This window comes from Xyrauchen texanus, chromosome 9 (assembly GCF_025860055.1).
Source record: "Xyrauchen texanus isolate HMW12.3.18 chromosome 9, RBS_HiC_50CHRs, whole genome shotgun sequence".
NCBI lineage: Eukaryota > Metazoa > Chordata > Actinopteri > Cypriniformes > Catostomidae > Xyrauchen > Xyrauchen texanus.
The window spans coordinates 35,018,602-35,040,253 of NC_068284.1; the positions used below are offsets into that span (position 1 = coordinate 35,018,602).

At 38.8% G+C, this 21,652-nt stretch overlaps 2 protein-coding genes across 2 annotated transcripts; both read left to right on the forward strand.

Annotated features, from left to right (window-relative positions):
• The first annotated feature begins 1,540 nt into the window (after positions 1 to 1,540).
• LOC127649727 (proteasome subunit beta type-11-like) lies at positions 1,541 to 2,689 on the forward strand. The gene has a single exon (XM_052134955.1). It carries the CDS (start codon positions 1,541 to 1,543, stop codon positions 2,687 to 2,689), a length of 1,149 nt encoding a protein of 382 aa, XP_051990915.1.
• A 2,454-nt stretch (positions 2,690 to 5,143) lies between these two features.
• LOC127649166 (proteasome subunit beta type-5-like) lies at positions 5,144 to 16,557 on the forward strand. Its single transcript, XM_052134138.1, has 3 exons — positions 5,144 to 5,395; positions 7,241 to 7,547; positions 15,777 to 16,557. The coding sequence occupies exons 1-3, from the start codon at positions 5,180 to 5,182 to the stop codon at positions 16,061 to 16,063; spliced, it is 810 nt and encodes a 269-aa protein (XP_051990098.1). The 5' UTR covers positions 5,144 to 5,179; the 3' UTR covers positions 16,064 to 16,557.
• Positions 16,558 to 21,652: the final 5,095 nt, after the last annotated feature.

Here is a 21,652-nt window from a genome sequence, read left to right on the forward strand (position 1 = left end):
ATGAGATCAGACTATGGACCACAAGATGCAGACGAGAGAGAGAGAGAGAGAGAGAGAGAGAGAGAGAGAGAGAGAGAGAGAGAGAGAGAGAGAGAGAGAGAGAGAGAGAGAGAGAGAGAAATAAAATAATAATAATAATTTATATATTGCTGTTATTTAAATACGACTAATAATTATATTATATACTGTCCCAAGTTATTGGACAAAATGTATTTTGCTTTTATTTTATTTTATTTATTCTGTATGATGCTTTGGCAACATTGTTTTTGAAACTTTCATGCCAATAAAGCCCATTGAATTGAATTAAATTGATTTGAATTGAGAGAGAGAGAGAGAGAGAGAGAGAGAGAGAGAGAGAGAGAGAGAGAGAGAGAGAGAGAGAGATGCTTTAAGTGTCTGAAATAAGGTTGAATTTTTGAGAGAATATTTAATTCGTTTTAAGGGATTTTTAACGTATTTAACAACGTTTTTTTTTTTTTTTTTTTTATACATTAAGACCATTAATCAGAAACTGGGATGGAATAACTGTAATAAGCATTTACTTAACTGAGAAAATAAGATTTATGCATATATATCCGGATTAAATTAGTGTGCCAAACGGAAAATGCCCTGGAATTTGACAAATAAAAGAATATTTGAGGGCTTTGCTGATACCATGGTTTTATGGGCATGTTCTATGGTATTCTTTTAAGTATTTTGAAATGCTTGGAATGTAAATAAACATGGTAATCATTCAGTACAACTGTATTTTTTACATTGTATTATTTTCTAAGTACAAGTAAAGGGTCTCGTTCTTTCTGTAATTTGGGACAGCAGATCTGGTGAAATGTAATTTTGTCCCACTGTATACCATTATATGGCTGGAAAAACAATAAATGTAAAACTTAAAGAAATATTCTGGGTACAATACAAATTACGCTCAATAAACAGGATTTGTGGCATAAAATTGATTACCACAAAACATTTTTTGACTTGCCCCTCCTTTTCTTTATAAAAAAAGGAAAACATTTTTTTTGGAGGGTTTAAAGGCAGAAATGTGAAACTTGTAATTTTATAAAAGCAATGACATTCATTCATTTATGTTTTTTTTTTTTTTTTGTGGAGTTTAAATTATAAGCATGATTCAATTGGAAACTAACAGAAAGTAGAAGGTATATCAAAGTGAATCTCTTTGTATGTGTGAGTGTCCTAATTTATTTGTATGAGTGAATTTAGTAAACTAAGCTCATTGAGATACTCTCAGCACTTTCACGAGTTATGTTTGAAGAGTCGCTTCACTGTTTTGCTTCAATGGCGACAACACAAGCATAGAATCAGATATAAAAAGTAGCCTTGATTCTTGCTGAAACAACATATTCTCTGTGTATATGTCTGTAACGTGCCTGCATACATGGAGATATGTGTATGGGTGTACATTTTTGTGTTCACCACCTCCTATATAAATCCCCGCTTTAATAGGGGACCTTTCTTTTAGTGCGACTTTCTAGACTCAGCATTGCACCAGCATACGGTTTCATTTATCTCACTCTAAAAAGCCAAAATGGCTCTGCAGGATGTCTGTGGTTTTCAGGAGACCCCTGTTGACACCAGCGTGTGTGCTTACCTACCAAAGGTGATGGCATCCATTTGGAGGACACCGTTTGAGTTTGACCAAGACAGTCCTCTTAATTTTCTTTTTCCCCCTCAACAGAGCAGCAGAAAAAACAGAGCTCCAACAACCTTTTCCTGCATGTTACCCCATCCACAACCCTTTCAGCTAGCACATGGTACAACCACTCTTGGTTTCACATTTCAGGGTGGCGTGATAGCCGCTGCAGATACTCGGGCCAGCTGCAAGGGTCTAATCTGCTGCCCAATAAGTCAGAAGATTTTGCCCATCCACTCTCACCTGGTGGTCACCACCTCCGGCAGTGGTGCAGACTGCATGCTGTGGGAACGAATCCTCACCCGTGAAATGAGGCTCTACCAGCTTCGGCACCACAGGAGACTTACCGTCAGTGGAGCTGCAAAGCTGCTCTCCATGATGCTTCATCCATTCAAAGGCACTGAAGTGTGTGTGGCAGCTACTCTGTGTGGATGGGATGGAGAGGAAACTTGGATAACGAGTGCAACCCAACAGGCCAGCGTAAAAATGGCAGAAGTTGTGAAAGCAATGGAACACAATACCCCTTTATCTGCAAATAATGGTGCACTATCAGCTCTAGACAGTGAGAAAATGGACTCAACAAACACTCCGAGGGAGTTCTTGAAGGATCCCAATGGACTAAGTCAAACAGTGTCAGATCCGATTACAAAAAGTACTCTGTCAACAATTGGAGGGCAGTCTGGACCCAGTGTGTGCTATGTGTGCAGTGATGGCCTGCAACTGAAAGGAGAGATAATCTCAGTGGGCTCAGGGTCACCCTATGCATACGCTGTGCTTGATGATGGCTGGAGATGGGGAATGACTGTGGATGAGGCTGTGGGACTGGCCCGGGAGGCTGTTTTTAGAGCAACTCACAGAGATGCCTATTCTGGGAATAATGTAGACCTTTTCCACATCACTGCCCATGGCTGCAGACGCAGAGCCAGAGAGGATCTTAAGGAGGAGTACTACAGTGAGAGGGAAAGAGAGAAGGAGAAAATTAAAGAGAGGGAGAGAGAGAGACAGAATAGAGAGGCGGATGAGCTGGTTGAAGAAAGAGGTTGATATATACAGTAATCAGTAGTCGACTCTGAGGATGGGGAGACAAGAGGCAGAAAAACAAAAAGACTGCATGCATTGAATGTGATGGAGATAAATAGCATTTGATAGTAAAGAAGAACAGGTGATATACTTAACCGTTTAGATTTAAATTAAATTAAATTAAAAGAGCTAAATTAAATAGGTAAAAACAAGAATACTATATGATACTACTAGCTAATACACAAGTTATTTTCTAAGTGTTTATCTACCTAAATTAGCACAATAGATTAATACATTGCATCCATATATTCATTCTTTTTTAAATTGCTATTATTTCAAACAAATTGCCTTTCTATTGATATATTTGAGCAAAGGATAATGCATTTCTAAAATAAATAAATAATTTGCAGATTTTCTTTACTCTTTAATGTATAGCTTTGAGATCAATATTCAATCCAACAAACTTTTGGTTTAACAAAACATGGTGTCTTGTATTGAGAATAATCAATAAATTAAAGGAATATTGCTTGTTCAACACAAGTTAAGCTCAGTTGCACAAAAATTGATTTTGACTTGTCCCTCATTTTCTTTAAGCAAAAATCTGGGTTACATTGAAGCACTTAATGGATGTGAATGGAGCCAATCTGTAAACATTAAAATCCTCATGTTTCAAAAGTATAGCCACAAGCAGGGTTGGGGAGTTCTGCAATACATGTAATGGGATTACGGATTTAAAATACAAAATATTATGAACTGTATTCCTCTACAGTTACAAATTAAATCATTAATAATCAGAATACAGTTACATTTAAAAGTAATTTGATTACAGATGAGATTACTTTGCATTTTATTGTTCCATTTAATATTTAGTCTATTCAGTTGGAAAACATTTCTCCATATAAATGATGCGATCCAAAGAGCATTTGATCTGTTGTGAAACACTTTCTTAAGACATGTAACATTATATGAGCAGACAGAGAAGTAAGTTTGGAGCAGCAGAAATAGAAATAAACCTTGTGTAAATTGTCATTTGAACATTTATCTTTATGCTAAGGTAAAATGCTAGCCATTTTATATGCACCTGTTACCAGGCACGATCATATTTTCTAACAAGAAAATCCATGTTAGATCATAATTTTTGACCTTTGATATAAGGACAAAAATCTTACTCTTGATGAGCATTTATTATTTTAAAAATATCTACAAATCCTTAAAACAAGATTAGTTTGATTTAACTTGTTTTAGAAGCAATAGTGCATAAGATAATTAGGCTTTTTTTTCAGAACATTTATTTTTAACATTTGTATTTTTTCTTACTGTACTGGCAGATGTTTTATATTCAAAACAAGTGAAAAAAAATCTACCAGTGCGAAAGAAGTAATCCAAAATATTTAGATTATGACCTTGAGTAATCTAATGGAATAGGTTACAAATTAAATTTTACAGCAAGTATTCTGTAATCTGTAGTGGAATACATTTTAAAAGTAACTCTCCCAACCCTGGCCACAAGATGTATGTTAACATGATTTTAGTACGATAAAATTGCTTAATAACCTTTTCTGTGTAAATTTATTGCCAATTTTACAACTTCATTGCCATGAAAATGTAATGTAAACAAACACTAAAATGATGATTTAAACAACTTTACAGCTACACAAGTTTTAATAGAATAATTAATGTAAGTGCTTTTATAAAATTAGGCCTAAGCTTTACATTTGCATGACTGTAACCTCGATTTTTTTTTTTATTTTTAAGAAACAGAGGGACAAGTTGAAATAATTGTGGAAATCATTATTGTGTCACAAATGCTGTAGATTGATCCTAACTTGTATTGAATATTCCTTTAATTATGAAATGTCTAAAAAATGTCTTTCTCTATATAAAATAAATTTATCAAAATACAGCGTTAGGGTCATTCAGACTGAAATTTTCAGTCAGACTGTACTTCCCTTTAAAATATCTAAAAGTTTGACTCCAGCCAGGTCTCCTAAGCAACCAAATTAGCTTTTGCCAGGGAGGGTAGAGTCACATGGGGTAAACTCCTTGCTCTTGGTGGGTCTCGGTTGTGCATGGATGCCGTGGAGAATAGAGTGAAGTCTCCACACACACTATGTCTCCGGTAACGCGCTCAACAAGCCACGTGATAAGATGTGCGGATTGAGGCGAGTCGCTATGGCAGATAATGGCACCAAGCGGACTTAGAGTGAATTGGGCTTGGGCGTTCCAAATTATGGAGGAAAAACATATATTTTTCTAACTAGACGCGGCGATAAAAAAAAAGAGGCGCTCCTGGGCGAGAAGCTGAAAAACAGCGAGACGCGGCGCAACGGTAAAAGTCTAGATGGACGCAATAATACAGTCGGTGTGAACAGCCCCTCATCCTCGAGTCCGCTTTGCTGGAGTTCGTCACGCGTCATCCAGGGCTTTCCATGGCGCTGTAGCTCCACAATCTTCATATCCCCTACGTATAATGTACAAGAAGCAGAACACTGCCGCTCATGAGTAATCTCAAACATGGCTCTGTCTAGTGTTTTGAGGAGTGAGTCTGCGGATTTCTGTGACCGCTTTAGACGGCCTTTCGCGCCCGACTGCGGTCTTAATCAAACGGATCTGGGCTTCGGAGCCGCAGTGGGAGACAGTCTGAACATCGCCGTGACACCGCTGGGTGAAGAGGAAGAACCGGAGAGAAAAATCGAGTTCCTTCACGGCACGACCACCTTAGCATTCAAAGTGAGTTAATTTAGCCAGAAGCTATTAGCATCTGGCCAGTTTGAAACCAATGGAGTCATCCTTAACATTCATAAGTCCTCAACATAACATTTATAATACACCTGAAGCGAGTGTCTTTTACAAAATGCACTTGATGATTATACGATGTGTGTAATTAATAGTATAGAGGCTGAATGTAAAACTGACAAGAGCGGGAGCCAGTTAGATACTCCCAGTTGCCAAGTATCCTAGCGTTTGCTTATTTAACTGATATATTTGAATTGTTTAGCACTTTTTGAGTTTTACTTAAGCATGAAAATTGGAATGGTACGTTGAATTTGTTTATAACACCTGCAGCAGTTTCAGTCATAACAACAGCAATCAATCACGTGTCACCAAAACAGACCTTTTAATATTGTATATAGTATTGCTATTGCTAAGTCTATAAGAAATTTGAAATGGGTGCTGATTACAGTATGAATTCATACAGACTGTCTCTTGCTTTTCTCCAGTATGTTGTCAAAGCTCAGTCATAATGACACATCACCTAATATGCTTTTTCATTGTGCCCTACGTTGGTCCTCCACTGTGAAAGCCTTAGTGGTTCATAAGTACTTTTTGTGATTTCTTCTTGTTGTAATGATCTTTGCAGACAAAAATGTCACATTTAATGCAAGTTCACTAAGCTTAAAAGTCTAAAGTATTTGACTTCAGAAGTTTACATACAGTTAGGTTGAAGTCATTAAAACAATTTTTTAACCACTCCACCTATTTAATTTAGCAAACTATGATTTTGGCAAGTCTTTTAGGACATTTACTTTGTGCTTGACATGGGTAATTTTTCCAATAATTTTTCATTAGAAACTTTTTATTGACTATATCACAATTCCATTGTTTTCCATGTTAACTGTGCCTTTAAGCAGCTTTGAAAATTCCAGAAAAGGATAGACAATTAGCTTGTGATAGATGTAACGAATTGGAGGTGTACCTGTGGATGTATTTTAAGGCCTACCTTCAGACTCCGTGCCTCTTTGCTTGACATCATGGGCAAATCAAAAGAAATCAGCCAAGACCTCAGAAAACAATTGTGGACCTCCACAAGTCTGGTTCAGACTTGGCAGTGATTTCCAAATACCTGAAGGTACCACGCTCCTCTGTAAAAACAATAGTACGCAAGTATAAACACCATGGGACCACACCGACATAATGCTCAGGAAGGAGACTCATTCTCCTAGAGATGAACGTAGTTTGGTGCAAAGTGCAAATTAATCCCAGAACAACAGCAACAGGTTTTCACATCAACAGATTTTAAATGTGGAAAATCTGGCTGTGCCTTTATTTAATATATTCAAAGGCACAATACATATTTACGAGTGAGTCGGTAGCACATAGCCTATTAGTCAGAAAGCAGACAGACTGATACTTTGTAACATTTAAGGGATAGTTCACCCAACAATTAAACTTCTCTCATTTACTGGCATGACTTTCTTCTGCTGAACAAAAAAAAGATTTTTAGAAAAATATCTCTGCTCTGTAGGCCCATACAATGCAAGTGAATGGTGGTCAGAAGGTCTAAAAAGCACATAAAGGCAGCATAAAAGTTTGACTCCAGTGGTTTAATTCATGTCTTCAGAAGCGATATGATAGGTGAGGGTAAGAAACGGATCAATATTTAAGTTGTTTTTAACTATAAATCTTCACTTTCACATTCTTCTTTTGTTTTTGGCGGTTCACTACCTACTAGGAGTAATAAGACTGAAATATTGATATTTTATTTAATAGTGTCTATCTACGATCAATAAATTATATCAGCATTTGTATCAAATATATGAGCTTCACACACATAACATTCCTCTCATCTCTCAGTTTCAGCATGGAGTCATTGTGGCTGTGGATTCCAGAGCGACAGCGGGCTCCTACATCGCTTCCCAAACGGTGAAGAAGGTGATTGAGATCAACCCTTACCTGCTAGGCACTATGGCAGGAGGTGCTGCAGATTGCAGCTTCTGGGAGCGCCTGCTGGCCAGGCAGTGCCGCATCTATGAGCTGCGTAACAAAGAGCGCATTTCAGTAGCAGCTGCCTCCAAGCTCCTGGCTAACATGGTGTATCAGTACAAAGGCATGGGCCTCAGTATGGGGACAATGGTATGTGGCTGGGACAAGAGAGGGCCAGGTAAATATCACATACGTATTTTATTGAAATGCCTCGTTGATAACGTGCTCAGACAATGTTTTGGTTATTTGTAAACATCAAAAGCATGAACATTAAACTTTGACTTGTGTTTAAAAATCTGTATAATTATGTACAGTGCATCCGGAAAGTATTCACAGCGCTTCACTTTTTCCACATTTTGTTATGTTACAGCCTTATTCTAAAATTGATTTAATTCATAATTTCCTCGAAATTCTACAAACAATACCCATAATGACAACGTGAAAGAAGTTTTTTTAAATCTTTGCAAATTTATTAAAAATAAAAAAAACTGAGAAAAAAAAAATCACATGTACATACGTATTCACAGCCTTTGCCATGACACTCAAAATTGAGCTCAGGTGCATCCTGATTCCACTGATCATCCTTGAGATGTTTCTACAACTTGATTGGAGTCCACCTGTGGTAAATTCAGTTGATTGGACTTGATTTGGAAAGGCACACACCTGTCTATATAAGGTCCCACAGTTAACAGTGCATGTCAGAGCACAAACCAAGCCATGAAGTCCAAGAAATTGTCTGTAGACCTCTGAGACAGGATTGTATCAAGGCACAGATTTGGGGAAGGATACAGAAACATTTCTGCAGCATTGAAGGTCCCAATGATGTCCCACAGTGGCCTCCATCATCTGTAAATGGAAGAAGTTTGGAACCACCAGGACTCTTCCTAGAGCTGACCGTCCATCCAAACTGAGTGATCGGGGGAGAAGGGTTTTAATCAGGGAGGTGACCAAGAACCCGATGGTCACTCTGACAGAGCTCCAGCATTTCACTGTGGAGAGAGGAGAAACTTCCAGAAGAACAACCATCTCTGCAGCACTCCACCATTCAGGCCTCTATGGTAGAGTGGCCAGACGGAAGCCACTCCTCATTAAAAGGCACATGACAGCCCACCTGGTGTTTGCCAAAAGGCACCTGTAGGACTCTCAGACCATGAGAAACAAAACTCTGTGGTCTGATGAAACAAAGGTTGAACTCTTTGGCCTGAATGGCAAGCATCATGTCTGGAGGAATCCAGGTTCTGCTCATCACTTGGCCAATACCATCCCTACAGTGAAGCATGGTGGTGGCATCATCATGCTGTGGAGATGTTTTTCAGCGGCAGGAACTGGGAGACTCGTCAGGATCAAGATGAATGCAGCAATGTACAGAGACATCCTTGATGAAAACCTGCTCCAGAGCACTCTGGACCTCAGACTGGGGCAAAGGTTCATCTTCCAACAGGACAACGACCCTAAGCACACAGCCAAGATAATAAAGGAGTGGCTATGGGACAACTCTGAATGTCCTTGAGTGGCCCAGCCAGAGCCTAGACTTGAACCCGATTGAACATCTCTGGAGAAATCTGAAAATGGCTGTGCACCGATGCTCCCCATCCAACCTGATGGAGCTTGATTGGCTGATTAGATAATCGCATGTATGTTTGTTGGTGCCAGCTGGGCTGCTTTGAGTATTTCTGTAACTGCTGATCTCCAGGGATTTTCACGCACAACGGTCTCCGTCTCTAGAATTTACTCAGAATGGTGCCAAAAACAAAAAACATACAGTGGGCGGCAGTTCTGTGGATGGAAATGCCTTGATGAAGAGAGAGCTCAACAGAGAATGACCATACTGGTTTGAACTGAAAAATGTCTACAGTATCTCAGATCACCAATCTTTACAATTGTGGTGAGAATAATAGCAACTCTGAATGCTTTTCTGAGATGAGTATTGGTGCTATTTTGGTGGCACGAGGGGGACCTACACAATGTTAGGCAGGTGGTTTTAATGTTGTGGCTGACCGGTGTGTGCGTGTATATATACTGTGTGTGTGTGTGTGTGTGTATATACTGTACAGTATATAATATCTGCGTCATATCAGCCTTGAAAAAACATTGTTGACCACTAGTGTTTAGCTATATAAAATTGTCCTGTGAGCAGTGGGACTGAGGATTATGATGAAACCACATTTTTCATAATTGTCTTAACAACAACAACAATTTTTTTTTTTTTTTTTGCAGTTAGTTCCTTTTGTGCTTCCATCTAAAGTGTCAAGCAGAAACATAGCAGTAATCTGCAATGTGAAAGATTGTCTGAGGGGTCCAGAATTTGCCATTCCTGTTTTGAATGATTGCTGCAGTTGGCATGGGGACAAATTATGTGATTATTTTCTTTGCTGATTTGACCCAGGCTTCCTGCTGAAATAGCTTTGTAAAAATAGCTCTATCACCATAATTTTCTGCCAATATCCAGCGGTAGTTGGAATCTTATTTTAATATACAGTGCCTTAACTTCGTTTTAGAGATGAATCACAAATCGCACATTAATGGACTTGCAAGACCTTGGCTTTTTGATTGATGTCCATCTTTGTTAATTGGACAATGCATGCAGGTCTCTAAGAGGCTTTTAATCTAATACTCTTAATGGCGAACTCTGCCGATTTTCAGTTCATTTTATATCTTCCCAACATGAGGAGTGCAAACCTGAAAACTGAGAAATACAAAGATAAATTGCTGCTGTCAAATTTGGTTTGTAACCACAAGCAATCATTGAAAGACGGCGTTTTATTGCCTGTTACCACCAGATGGCGACAGTACAATTACTCTCTTTGGTAGTGCTACATCCCTCAATTTCAGACACTGGGATGCTGTAACTGGCTCTACATCACAGCCAATGTGTTTAAAGAGGCCCTGCACAGTGACACAGTAATGGGAAATCAATATTCCCTTGACTTTGGGCCAGGAGGGAGCTATACTATGATGGATACGACTCCCAGCCAGGGCAATTGGGTCGCATGCAAAATCCCGTCAGCTCGATCAACTGGGGTTTACAGACAGAGAGATGCTGGCTACTGTGACCCCAAAAAACAACCTTTGCTTAGCAGACTTACAAAATGACAATCAATTTACAAGAAATGATTCCTGTTAGTTCCATAGCAGAATTGGCTGTTACAAAGCAGTGTGATTTAATAGAGAGGTAAAGATTGTGCACATTAAAACAGTCTTGATTAAAACAAGCACATTTATGGCCTTAACGATGTCTGTCACATTTATTTCCTCAATTAATTGTCTGTTTACTGTGAAGAATACATTTTATAAAGAACTGTGAGAAGGTTCTGACAAAGACGGTGATAATAAAATGTAATACGCCACTGATGTTGAGGAGACTGCAGATGCCCTATAGTTTTAGTCCTTGTATTATTAGTGCTGTTAAATGAATGTGGTTGTCATTGCTGGTTTTGAACTAATTCGATGATGAGTTTATGTGCCCTGTTAGTCAAGTATTTTGGATCTCAGTTGCTGATACCTCTTTTCCACTGACACAGTACTGGTGTCAGAGCCCAATGTGGCCCCATGCTATGCGTTTCCATCATCGAAAAAGAAGTCAGAGCTGGAAAAATTTACACCGCACTGCTGGTCTCGAACCAGGACTCGGTAATATCAGAGGCTAGGATAATTTCCGCACAAAGTACAGTTTTTAAAACCCATTACAAAACTAGGTGATTATAATCAAAAAATTTGTGCACCCTTCAAGCCATACAAAATTTGTGTGCTGATACCGATATCCAGTTATTTAGAACAACACCTGCTTATACCTATAGATTGGTGGTTCTGCTTTTTTATGCTACCTTGTTTCGAATCATTGACAAATAATTATACAACTTAGACAAATGTAAAAATAACTTTAAAAATGGAATTATCTCATTATTTACTCACACACACAGGAGATCCAGTGGTTAAATCCATATCTTCTGAAGTGATTCAGTTGTTTTTGGGTGAGAACAGATCAAAATACAAATCCTTTTTCACTGTACATCTTGACGGCAGTCTCCTTGGTGATCATGATTTCAAGCTTGTGCCATCTAGTGCTCCGCGCATGCGCCAAGCACTAGGAAGTGTATTTGAGCCAAAATTTCTAGTCACCATTCACTTGAATTGTATTGACCTATAGAGCTAATATATTCTTCTAAAAATCTTTGTTTGTGTTCTGCAGAAGAAAGTCATACACATCTGGGAGTAAATGAAGAGAGAATTTTCATTTTTGGGTGAACTTTTCCTGTAACTGAGAGAGTTGACTGCACAGACTCAGGAGCACCAGCACCATGTGGGTGCTAAAGGGCTATGAATTTCCTATGATCTCTAGGCTACGCTTTCATTGCGTATCAACCTAATTTGTTTTGTTTTAATAAATTACGAAACGTTCCACCGGCTGGCTGCGCAACTACTGTGAACGTGTAGATGACTTCTGTGTTGCCAGGAACTGCAAATGTCAGCAGCACAGTTGATCTACCAAGTTTAAGACATACAATGCTGGCTCTTTCATCTGATGTGGACTGGCAATGCGCATACATGCATAGAAGACTCTAACACAAGGCTGTACACCGAGTTACTTTGCTTTCTGAGCAGCTGCTCTCATCAGCGGCACTCTAAACCAACCATAGCTGTGTGACAATCAAAATAGCAGTCAGCCAATAACTTTTCCTTTTCTTCCCTGTTCTGTAGTTGCCATTCATATATGCATGCAGACAGTCACACGCCTGCCATGTCTCAAAGCCTGTCACCTTTGTGATAGAGTGTGAGGCGCCGTGCTGTCGTAACATTCCGAAATTGCTCCTGCTCCGCCGCCTCGGCTTTATGAGGTCTCACAAATTCAAGTGGCCCTTTTGTTTCCTTTTCTGCATCACTTTACTTCTCTACCTTTTTCTGTGCATTTCTATTAAGTCCTCTCTTTGGGATGCAGGTAGCTTGCGTAGAAAAACGATCCCAGGTGTTGTGTGTAAAAATTCTCAGTGTGCTTAAGTACCCTCGCACTCCGCTCCTAATGAGAACCGGTGCCTTGCGGGTGAAAGAGACGTCCTTTTGCATTTTTAACCTGTTTTTAGTCATCGCACTTGGCTCTACAAAATGGCAAATTACCCTGCATATTCATGGAGCCTCAACGACTATCAGGTCGAGCTAACGATGTGCTCAGAGGGTACAATTTGCCTGCTGAAAGCGATTATGGGTTCTGAACCTCGCTTCTAAGATTGTATGTTATAGGCTGTCCTTAAAATGCCTCTGAGCCAATTTTGAGTGCTTGAACTTTTTATAAAGTTTCCAAAGTAATCACAAAAGGAATGTTTTGTGTATTTTTGTTTTTGTTTTGTAGAGGCTGCTAGAAGTAGGACTGTGTATTGATATAGATTTAGAATGAAAAACAAAAACGGGACTATATTTTTTAGCTGAATGTGACCGGAACAAAGTGATTTTCAATTGTTCCGGAGTGAAACATTTATTTTTAATTGCTGGAAACCTGTTATAACCAGGCAATTTTTGTTCCAATATTTTTTTTTTAATGCAACAGAGTACTTTCATTTTTTAAAAAGAACATTAATGACAGTTCTTTTATTTTGTTGATACAGGCAACCATTTGGAAAGGAGGCTGCAGAACTTTTGAAACAGTACGAAAAAATAAAGTTTTTGCTCAGAACGAACCAAAATGAAAAACATTTTGTTTTTCGTCCCTGTTTCACATTTCAAATTTAATTGGATTCCAATTAATTTGTGTACATTTGAAATCGAATGTCCATTTTGCTTGCATATAAAAGCAATTTGATGATTCTCGCTACCAATTTCGATACTAATCACAACAAAATACTAATTTAATCTGAGTACATGTTGTTTCAAGACAAGTAAACTAATATAAGAACAAAGACACAAATTAAAAGCAATCAAACAAAACAAAAAAATTGAACAGATACAAATTAAGAAAACAGTGCTTTTAAGTTTTTAACAGCAGTTTCAAGTTCTGAAAGAAACATTCAGAAATTGTAAAAAGTTATGAAATTTAACAAAATAATTTATATTGCATGTCTTCATTGTTTAATAATACATTAATACTTTTTAAATATACAATAATTATCCAGCCAAGCTCAGTTAGTGGCTTTCTCATTTTCTGGTTGTTGTTTGATTTCTTAATGACATTCTAGACAATGGCAGGTGCATTTAATCTTTGTCATATATTTTGATACAAATAAAAAATTTTGTCCTGTTGTTTACATTTAACTTTAGACATAAATGTCTGTTTACATTAATATCTAATTTTCATCACTTTAAATTTTTACCGCATTACCACGGGTGGTCTTGTAGCACACATGCACATAAGCATTCACATAAAGCCGAAAGTATACTTTGGTCAGACGCGAGAGGCAAATGTTTTCATTAGCAGAGTGCTTGAACACAACGCATGCAGACGATTTTTCTAACTGTGTGTTTTTGAATGTACAGAATGCACGTGCACCTGGAATTATTTACACATATTAGTAGGTCTCACATTTGAGCCAATGGTGTCATGAAGAAATGCTAGAAGATGTAATAACCTCTTAAAAACAGGAGTCAAATGTGTAAACAACAGTGGATGTGCATGGCATGTCAGGAGCGTGTGTTTGAGGAGGTCTGAAGGTACTTGCATTTGTATCAGGGATATAATGAGGAATATAAAAACATCTTTGTGTCTAAACTCCTGAGCAGAAACAGCCCAGTAACCACCTGGGAATGCACGCACAGTCAAATGTAGTAAGCCTGACTTTGTCAGGCTTGCAATCGACTGTATGCAGATGCTAAGCATTCATGTCAAAACAGAGTATACTTTAGGTTTAAACCGCCTGTTAGTCTTTCAAACAGCGTGCGGGTACCAAAATAAGGAAATACATAGTTATCCTTAAGATTCTCTTTATTTAGTTCCTTGTGTAGTTTCTCTACTCTGTTCCTTTTAACCTGTTAACCAGATCAATCAGTGGTTGTCTTATGGTCGATCTTGTGATTTTTTTTTTTTAAGGGTGCTTTCACACTAGCACTTTTGGTGCGCACCCGGGATTGAATGCCGACAAAATTCGGTTTGTTTGGATAATGTGAACGCTGTTCGCTGTTTTCCAAACTGCACTGGTTTGAAACTGGGGTACGGTTTATGTGAACTCCAGTACAGTTCGCTGCTAATATGAACGCAATCGTACCAAATCATGGAGATGAACCGCTTGTGATGACGTATAATTTGCATCTTTGCAGGCTCCCAATCGCAATTATTATGGTATAATGCATTTCTCCTACCTACTTGTGTCCAAATACACCGCCTTCAGAGAGCAGCTTATATTCTTCACATTTCGCGGAAGAACCATTGCACATTCAATGCGTCTGCTGTAGACAAACACAAGTGTTTTTTGTGCATGGCAAGTTTTCATGGTAAATCCAAAGAGAAAAATGTAATACTTCACATAACACAATGACGACTTCGAGTTGTAACCTAGATACAGTGGTAAACAGCTGCTGCTTGTACTCAACTTGACGACGTGTTCGGACCCAAATAATATGTGCACAGTGACCAGATCGGGGGCAACGGCAGGGGGGTGAAACTAACTCTGGTTAGTGTGAAAGCACCCTAAGAATCAATATCAGGATTGTTCAAATAAAGATTGCATTAATGGAATTTTTTTTTTTTTTACCCAACCCTAACTGGGAGAGATGTTCATGTTAGTTGGATCTCCCACTCACTCATTAATGTGTAATTTGTAGGCTGGAGCACAGATGGGTCCTAGTCACCATTACTGGGCTTTCTCATGGTAGGAGTGTGTTTCGTCATATCACAGCCTGTAGAACACACTCTTGAGCTTGCCTTTGCCAGAAAAAGTTATTCGTTTCTAGACAGACAGTGACCCACCAGTTCACTGAGTTTTATTCATGTTGTCCATCATGTTTGGGTGAGAGGTCAGGTCCTCCTAAATGAATTATTGCTCTATACCGGTGTTTTTGGAGCGATCAATAGCACCTTGAGCTGTGTTTCAGGACAGGGTAGATGCTGCTTTTGCCCATGCGTGTTCAGCAACTTTGCTTGCCATAATATTGGCACGGTATAACAGTTCTCAATCTTTTACTTTTCTTTTCCCTCTCTAATTTCTCATAAACATCTGACTATCAGAAAGAAAAATAATAATAGACTTTTTCCCTTGATTCCCATTTCTTGTATGTATTCACAGAAAAGGATTTGACCTTGCATTGTTCGGAAACATTATTTATAACCTTATGTTCATAACTTTACATCGATCTACTGAATTCTCTCTTAAGGGATCTGCTTTTTCAGTCCTTTCAACTTTCTTGGAGGCGTCTGCCTTTCCTTTTTTAACACAGCAGGGCATAAAGCATTACTGATGCTCTCTTTCTCTCTTTCATCTGATCACAGGGCTGTACTACGTGGACTCTGAAGGCAACCGTGTGTGTGGAGACCTGTTCGCTGTGGGCTCGGGCTCCATGTATGCCTACGGTGTTGTTGACAGTGGCCTTCGCAATGACCTGACCATAGAGGAGGCCTGTGACCTGGGCCGCCGTGCCATCTACCAAGCCACCTACCGTGATGCCTACAGCGGAGGCCAAGTCAACCTTTACCGCATCCACAGCGAGGGTTGGGAGAGGGTCTCTCAGGAAGATGTTCTTCAACTGCACCATAAGTACCAGAGCGAGAAAGCATAAAGGGATGGGTTGAGGATAAAGAGTGAATGGGATGGGGTAAGAGTAGAGTTGGATCAAAGGCACTTCTGGTAACTAAATGGAATAAAATCAGCATAATATCTTTCTTGTGGGAGTTAATACTAACTCTTTGTCAGAGCTGGTACGTTTGTACATGAGCAAATCTGTCTTTTTTTCCTCTCACACTTTTTCTTTCCCCTCTCTCTTTCAGTGGCAAAGTTAGATCAGTTAACGTTATTTTTCTCACATGTTATTGGTTGAATATCAGCCAGTGTCAGTAGTATTACAATCCCAGCCATTGAGCTTCAATTCCACGTGTTGTTTGTGATTAAAGAATAAGGGGGCGCTGTGTCCCAGTGGAAAACATGACAAGCCAAAACTCCAGTTGGCGTGCTTTCACTGAGTGGGAGTGGGCTTCTGTTCTTCTCATGTATTCACACATTACCACAGTTTCTAAACCTATTCTCAATAAACCTTGGATTTGTTTTTGCTATCTATGTGATTTTGTTCCTTTCTTGATCCTGAAGAATCGGGTGATAAGTGCTTTCACACATGTATAGGGTATATGGGCTTTTTGTTTTTATTTATTTTTTTTTTTATACTATTCTTAATGGGATTCTTTTTGGGTGTCTTGCCCCTTTTTGGGTGTCTTGCCCATTTGTCATATTCTGAATAAGAACTCAGAATTTTTTTTTTGCGGTTTCGCCTGAGGCTTAGAATTGAGTGTCTTATTTTTCTCCCTGTTATTGCTCTCGCTGCTTCATAATAGTGTTTTAGAGATGCAAATAGTGCATTGTATCTTTGTCTGCACCAGTCTTGTGAGCTATTAGTGCTCCTGCTTGCTGGACCGAACTTAATAACAATCTCCTAACACATTATGCTGACAAGAAAACTTGGAATAGTATTTTGTGTTGTTTTACAATATTTCTCAGGTTCCGATTCAGTCCCTGGTAGTTTTTTTTTTTTTTAACGAGAGACACTTTTTTTTGGATTATTTCCTTTTCAGCATGCCTTGTTTCCCAACACCAAATATCTGCACTATTCTTTCTCTTTGTTTTACAATGGAAGGATCTGTTTTGGCCTCCTCAGTGGTTTTACTGCTGGGAATAAACACTAGTAAGGCTATGGGATGATGTGGCTGCCCTGACCACTAATGATTGTTAAAAACTACACCACAGGTGGCTAGTTAGCAGATGGAAAGGGATTTCAATAAATATAAATGAGGATTTCATCACCATTACTTTGCTGGGGGGAAATAAAGAGATGAGAATTCCTTCAAATCAAAGATTCTAATCAGGTTTTTAGAGGTAATTTGGTAAAAAACAAACAAAAAAAAACAATCTGCAGCATTGAATGTGGATTTGATTTGATTTGTGAAATTAGATGTTGGCCAGGTCACTCTTGAAAGCACTATGAATACTCATCAGCTTTACCTTAAAGCAATAGTTCACCCAAAAATGCCATCCAAGATGTGTGTGTTTCTTATGCTGAACACAAATTACGTTTTTTTTTGGAGGAATATCTCAGCTCTGCCTGCGATGGACTGGCGACCTGTCCAGGGTGTCCCCCGCCTTTCACCTAATGTTAGCTGGGATAGGCTCCAGCCCCCCGCGACCCTGTACACAGGATAAGCGGTTGACGATGGATGGATCTCAGCTCTGTAGGTACATACAATGCAAGCTCCAAATAGCACATAAAGCGAGCATAGAAGTAATCAGTAACACATTACAATAAGGTTTCATTTGTTAACAACATTAACATGAACTAACAATTAACAATATACTTAATAAGCATTTATTAATCTTAATGTTAACATGTATCAATACATGTTTTAAATCAAAAGTTAACATTAGATAATGCACTATGAACTAAAAATGAGCAATAGTATTTTTTTTTAACCTACATTAACAAATACATTGTTAATTGTTTATTCATGATAACTAATGCATTTACTAATGTTAACAAATGGAACCTTATTGTAAAGTGTTACCAAGTAATCATATCTATAAATCTCCACTTTAAAATTTTTCTTTTGTTTTTGATGATTCACATTTTGACCATATTGCCACCTACTGAGCAGGAAGGTTAATTTATTGAAAAAAAAGACTTGAATAAATCGGTTTCTCTACCACACCTATCATATTGCTTCTGACTATATAGATTTAACCACTGGAGTTGTAAGGATTACTTTCATGCTTCCCTTTTGTTCTTTTTGAGCTTCAAAGTTTTGGACCCTGTTGAGTTGCATTTTATGGACCAACAGAGCTGAAATATTCCTCTAAAATGTGTTGTTCACATCTGGGATGGCATGAGGGTGAGTAAATGAGAGCATTTGCATTTTTGGGTGAACTATCCCTTTAAATATCTGTAATGATTAGGTTTTAGAGAACGTAATCCATGAAATCATGCCATACATTATATTAAAATAGCACTGTTTACTGCAATGGAAGATAACTGGTTAGCCTTGGTGCCCCAGTTACTGTTCCTCTCTCATGAGTAATCTGTATAAACCTACACTTCAAGGTCTAAAAATGTAGGGAAAAGAGCTACTTGAAATGTAAAACCCTGCATAAGGGGATGCTTGCCCACAATGTTTCTCCATCAATCTTCAAACTATTTGTCCTGTGATTCAACACACATTGAAACTCTATAGTAAAACTGTATCTTAACCAAAGCCAAACAAATAGGATAGTGTCAGAGACCAGCTGGTTAGTTTGGTGCCAGGGAGATTATTTTTCACAGTGTCAAAAAATAACCCTTATGCACCCACGTGCCACCATCTGTCAGGTGGCCATAGCAAATATGATAAAACACTTGGTTTAGAAGTCTGATTAAATTTGTTTAAATTTTACATTACAGTTAGGCTCACTTGCAACTAATTTGTGTTGCTTTGCAAGCGACATAGGCTTATAATTCCTTCTGGAAGATGTAAGCACAGCTTAAAGATGAAATTTAGAAGCTCGTGGTGTTAGCTTGTGGTTGCGATAGAATAAACAGCTGCTGCTTGTACTCAACTTGACGACGTGTTCGGACCCAAATAATATGTGCACAGTGACCAGATAGGGGGCAACGGGAGGGGGTGAAACTAACTCTGGTTAGTGTGAAAGCACCCTAAGAATCAATATCAGGACTGTTCAAATAAAGATTGCATTAATGGAATTTATTTTATTTTTTTAGCCCCCCCCCAATTAAGATGGTGTTCCTGTATCGAAAAAAGTCAATTTGGCAGAGGAAATCACACCCAGCGCCTTGCATGTCCACCAGAGTTCTTTAGTATTTGAACGTGCGTGTCAGCGTTTAATTGCATTTGATGAATCCTCTCGCGCATCCTTCTCTCTCATAAGTGCGCGCGAGGAGGCTGGCGCCTCGTGTTGAGAGGGGCTGATTTTCATCCTTTGACGCGCGACGGTCACGCTCTTGTAATTCTTGTCTCATGTCCTGCGTGCTCTCTCATTCCACTTAATAGTAATGCTAATTATTTTGAGGTCATTGATTCCACTGAACATGGGTTTTAAGAATGCTTTTTAAAAACGGTACAAGATCAGATGATTTGTGCTAAAAAGTATTAATGATATTTGACTGTTGTTATCTCTTTGCTGTTGTCTGGGACGCATTGCACAACAATGTTATAGTGATTTCTGACTACCTCTGAATGTGGTCTGCATACCTGTCAACACTCCCGTTTTTCCCGGGAGTCTTCCGTATTCATTCACACCCATCTCCTGCACCCCTCCCGTTGTGTTATTTGTCCCGGGAAACTCCCGTAATTTGTATGGCCCAAATCTCGTTATATGAATAATCTCATCAATATATTTATTCCAAGGTTGTCCAGTTGCCAGATCTCGTATGAAACGCATCCTACTGAAACATTTCAACCCATTTGAGACCTCAACCTGGCAACCTACAACCCATTTGCACTGTTGATATCTGCGCAGGTAGTAGACGCAGGAAGTTGAATCAAGCATCACTGGTTGATGGGAGGAGAATAATCATCTGGTGCTCTGGATATACATGTAAATTTAACAACAGCTGGAAGGAAGAATTTAATTTAATATCTCGAAGCCATATCGACCATGTGTAATTAGAGTTCTTACCCACGCCTTTTGCAAAGTTGTTATATCGGACACGGTGGGAAAAAAATCACGGATTATTTTTGTTAATACCAGGTGTAAACGGGACCTTTCATATTTTGTTAGATGATGGAGACTTAAAATGTTGATTATCATGATAACAAAGGAGGTAAAAGATTCATTATTAGTATCCCCTCTCTCCTGAGGTGCTACGCCGCTATGGTGACACAAGCTATTTACCTCTGGCCATGACACCTGACTGTATTAATGTAGCATGTCCGCTTGTTTTATTGTCAGTGTCTCTCAAGTGTGCAGAAGCCCTGCGAGTGAAACACACAGACAGGCCAGAGCTGTTGTAAGAGGAGCAGCATCTAAGACTTAAATGTTTGCACCGGCTGTGGTCACTTTTGCTTTTGTGTGTTTTTGTTCCTTTGCTCCCTGTGTCCTTTTGAGCATGCCTGAAGGACACCAGCAGCAAAAAAGCACTTAATTCCTTTTAACAGCGGGTTGTGGAGATTGTGGCGCTGTGTATCAAGCTGAATAGCATAGGCTGGCTGGTCGGACAGGAATAGTTTGGTGTGCTGTTGTTAACCATAGTAAGTAGCCCACTGTACCAGAGCATAATTCATACCATGTATGCCCTATGATACCTGTCTAAATTGAGTGTATGCACTATATTTTATGCATACATGATTAGCATGTGAAAGGACCAAAATAATTGGGGATAAGTTTTGTTTAACTAATGAACCAGAAAATATTTCTCATTAGTGAAGCATGCTAAAGTTAATTAATGCTGGCTCCACACTAGCTGATTTTTCCAACGATTTTAAAGGAGCAATATGTAACATTGACATCAAGCGTTTAACATGGGTACTGCAGTCCAAATTCAAAATATTGGAGAGAGTTTTCTCCTCTGCCACCTCCTCACATGGGTTGCCAGGTTGAGGACACGCAACAGGAATGAGCAAAATTACAATGGCAAGCGGTGAGCCTTATACTCTAAGTTAATCAGCTAATGTATACATTTGCAATGCTTTTATTGTCTGCAAATTATAAACCAGCTCATGTAGATTTTTTATAACTCTGTCAATGTTAGATGTATTGCTGGCTTCCATGGCTGCAGCGAGCTGCGTTTGCCCGCTAACTTGTTTCAAATCTGGTTAACCGGGGTGTCGAAATACTTTTTGGAAATGGGCAGTGGGTGAGATCACACAGGCCAAAACACACAGAAATTTCAAAGGAGACTATACTTACTACAGTAAATATATTACATATTGCACCTTTATGGTGTTAGCTTCATTAATATAATCTCTGGCCATGCAGATACAGAGCATCCATTAGCACCTCTCAGCAGAAGGTGTTAATCACTTGACCTTCGGGACTTCGAGTTAATGGCTTCAAGCACTGAAAAAACATATGTTTTGTTTGAAAAAAATCATTCTGACAAGATGACAAGCTGATCGGAACTTTTTTTTTTTTTTAATCACACTCAGCTGCATATCATCACAACCACTGATTAAAA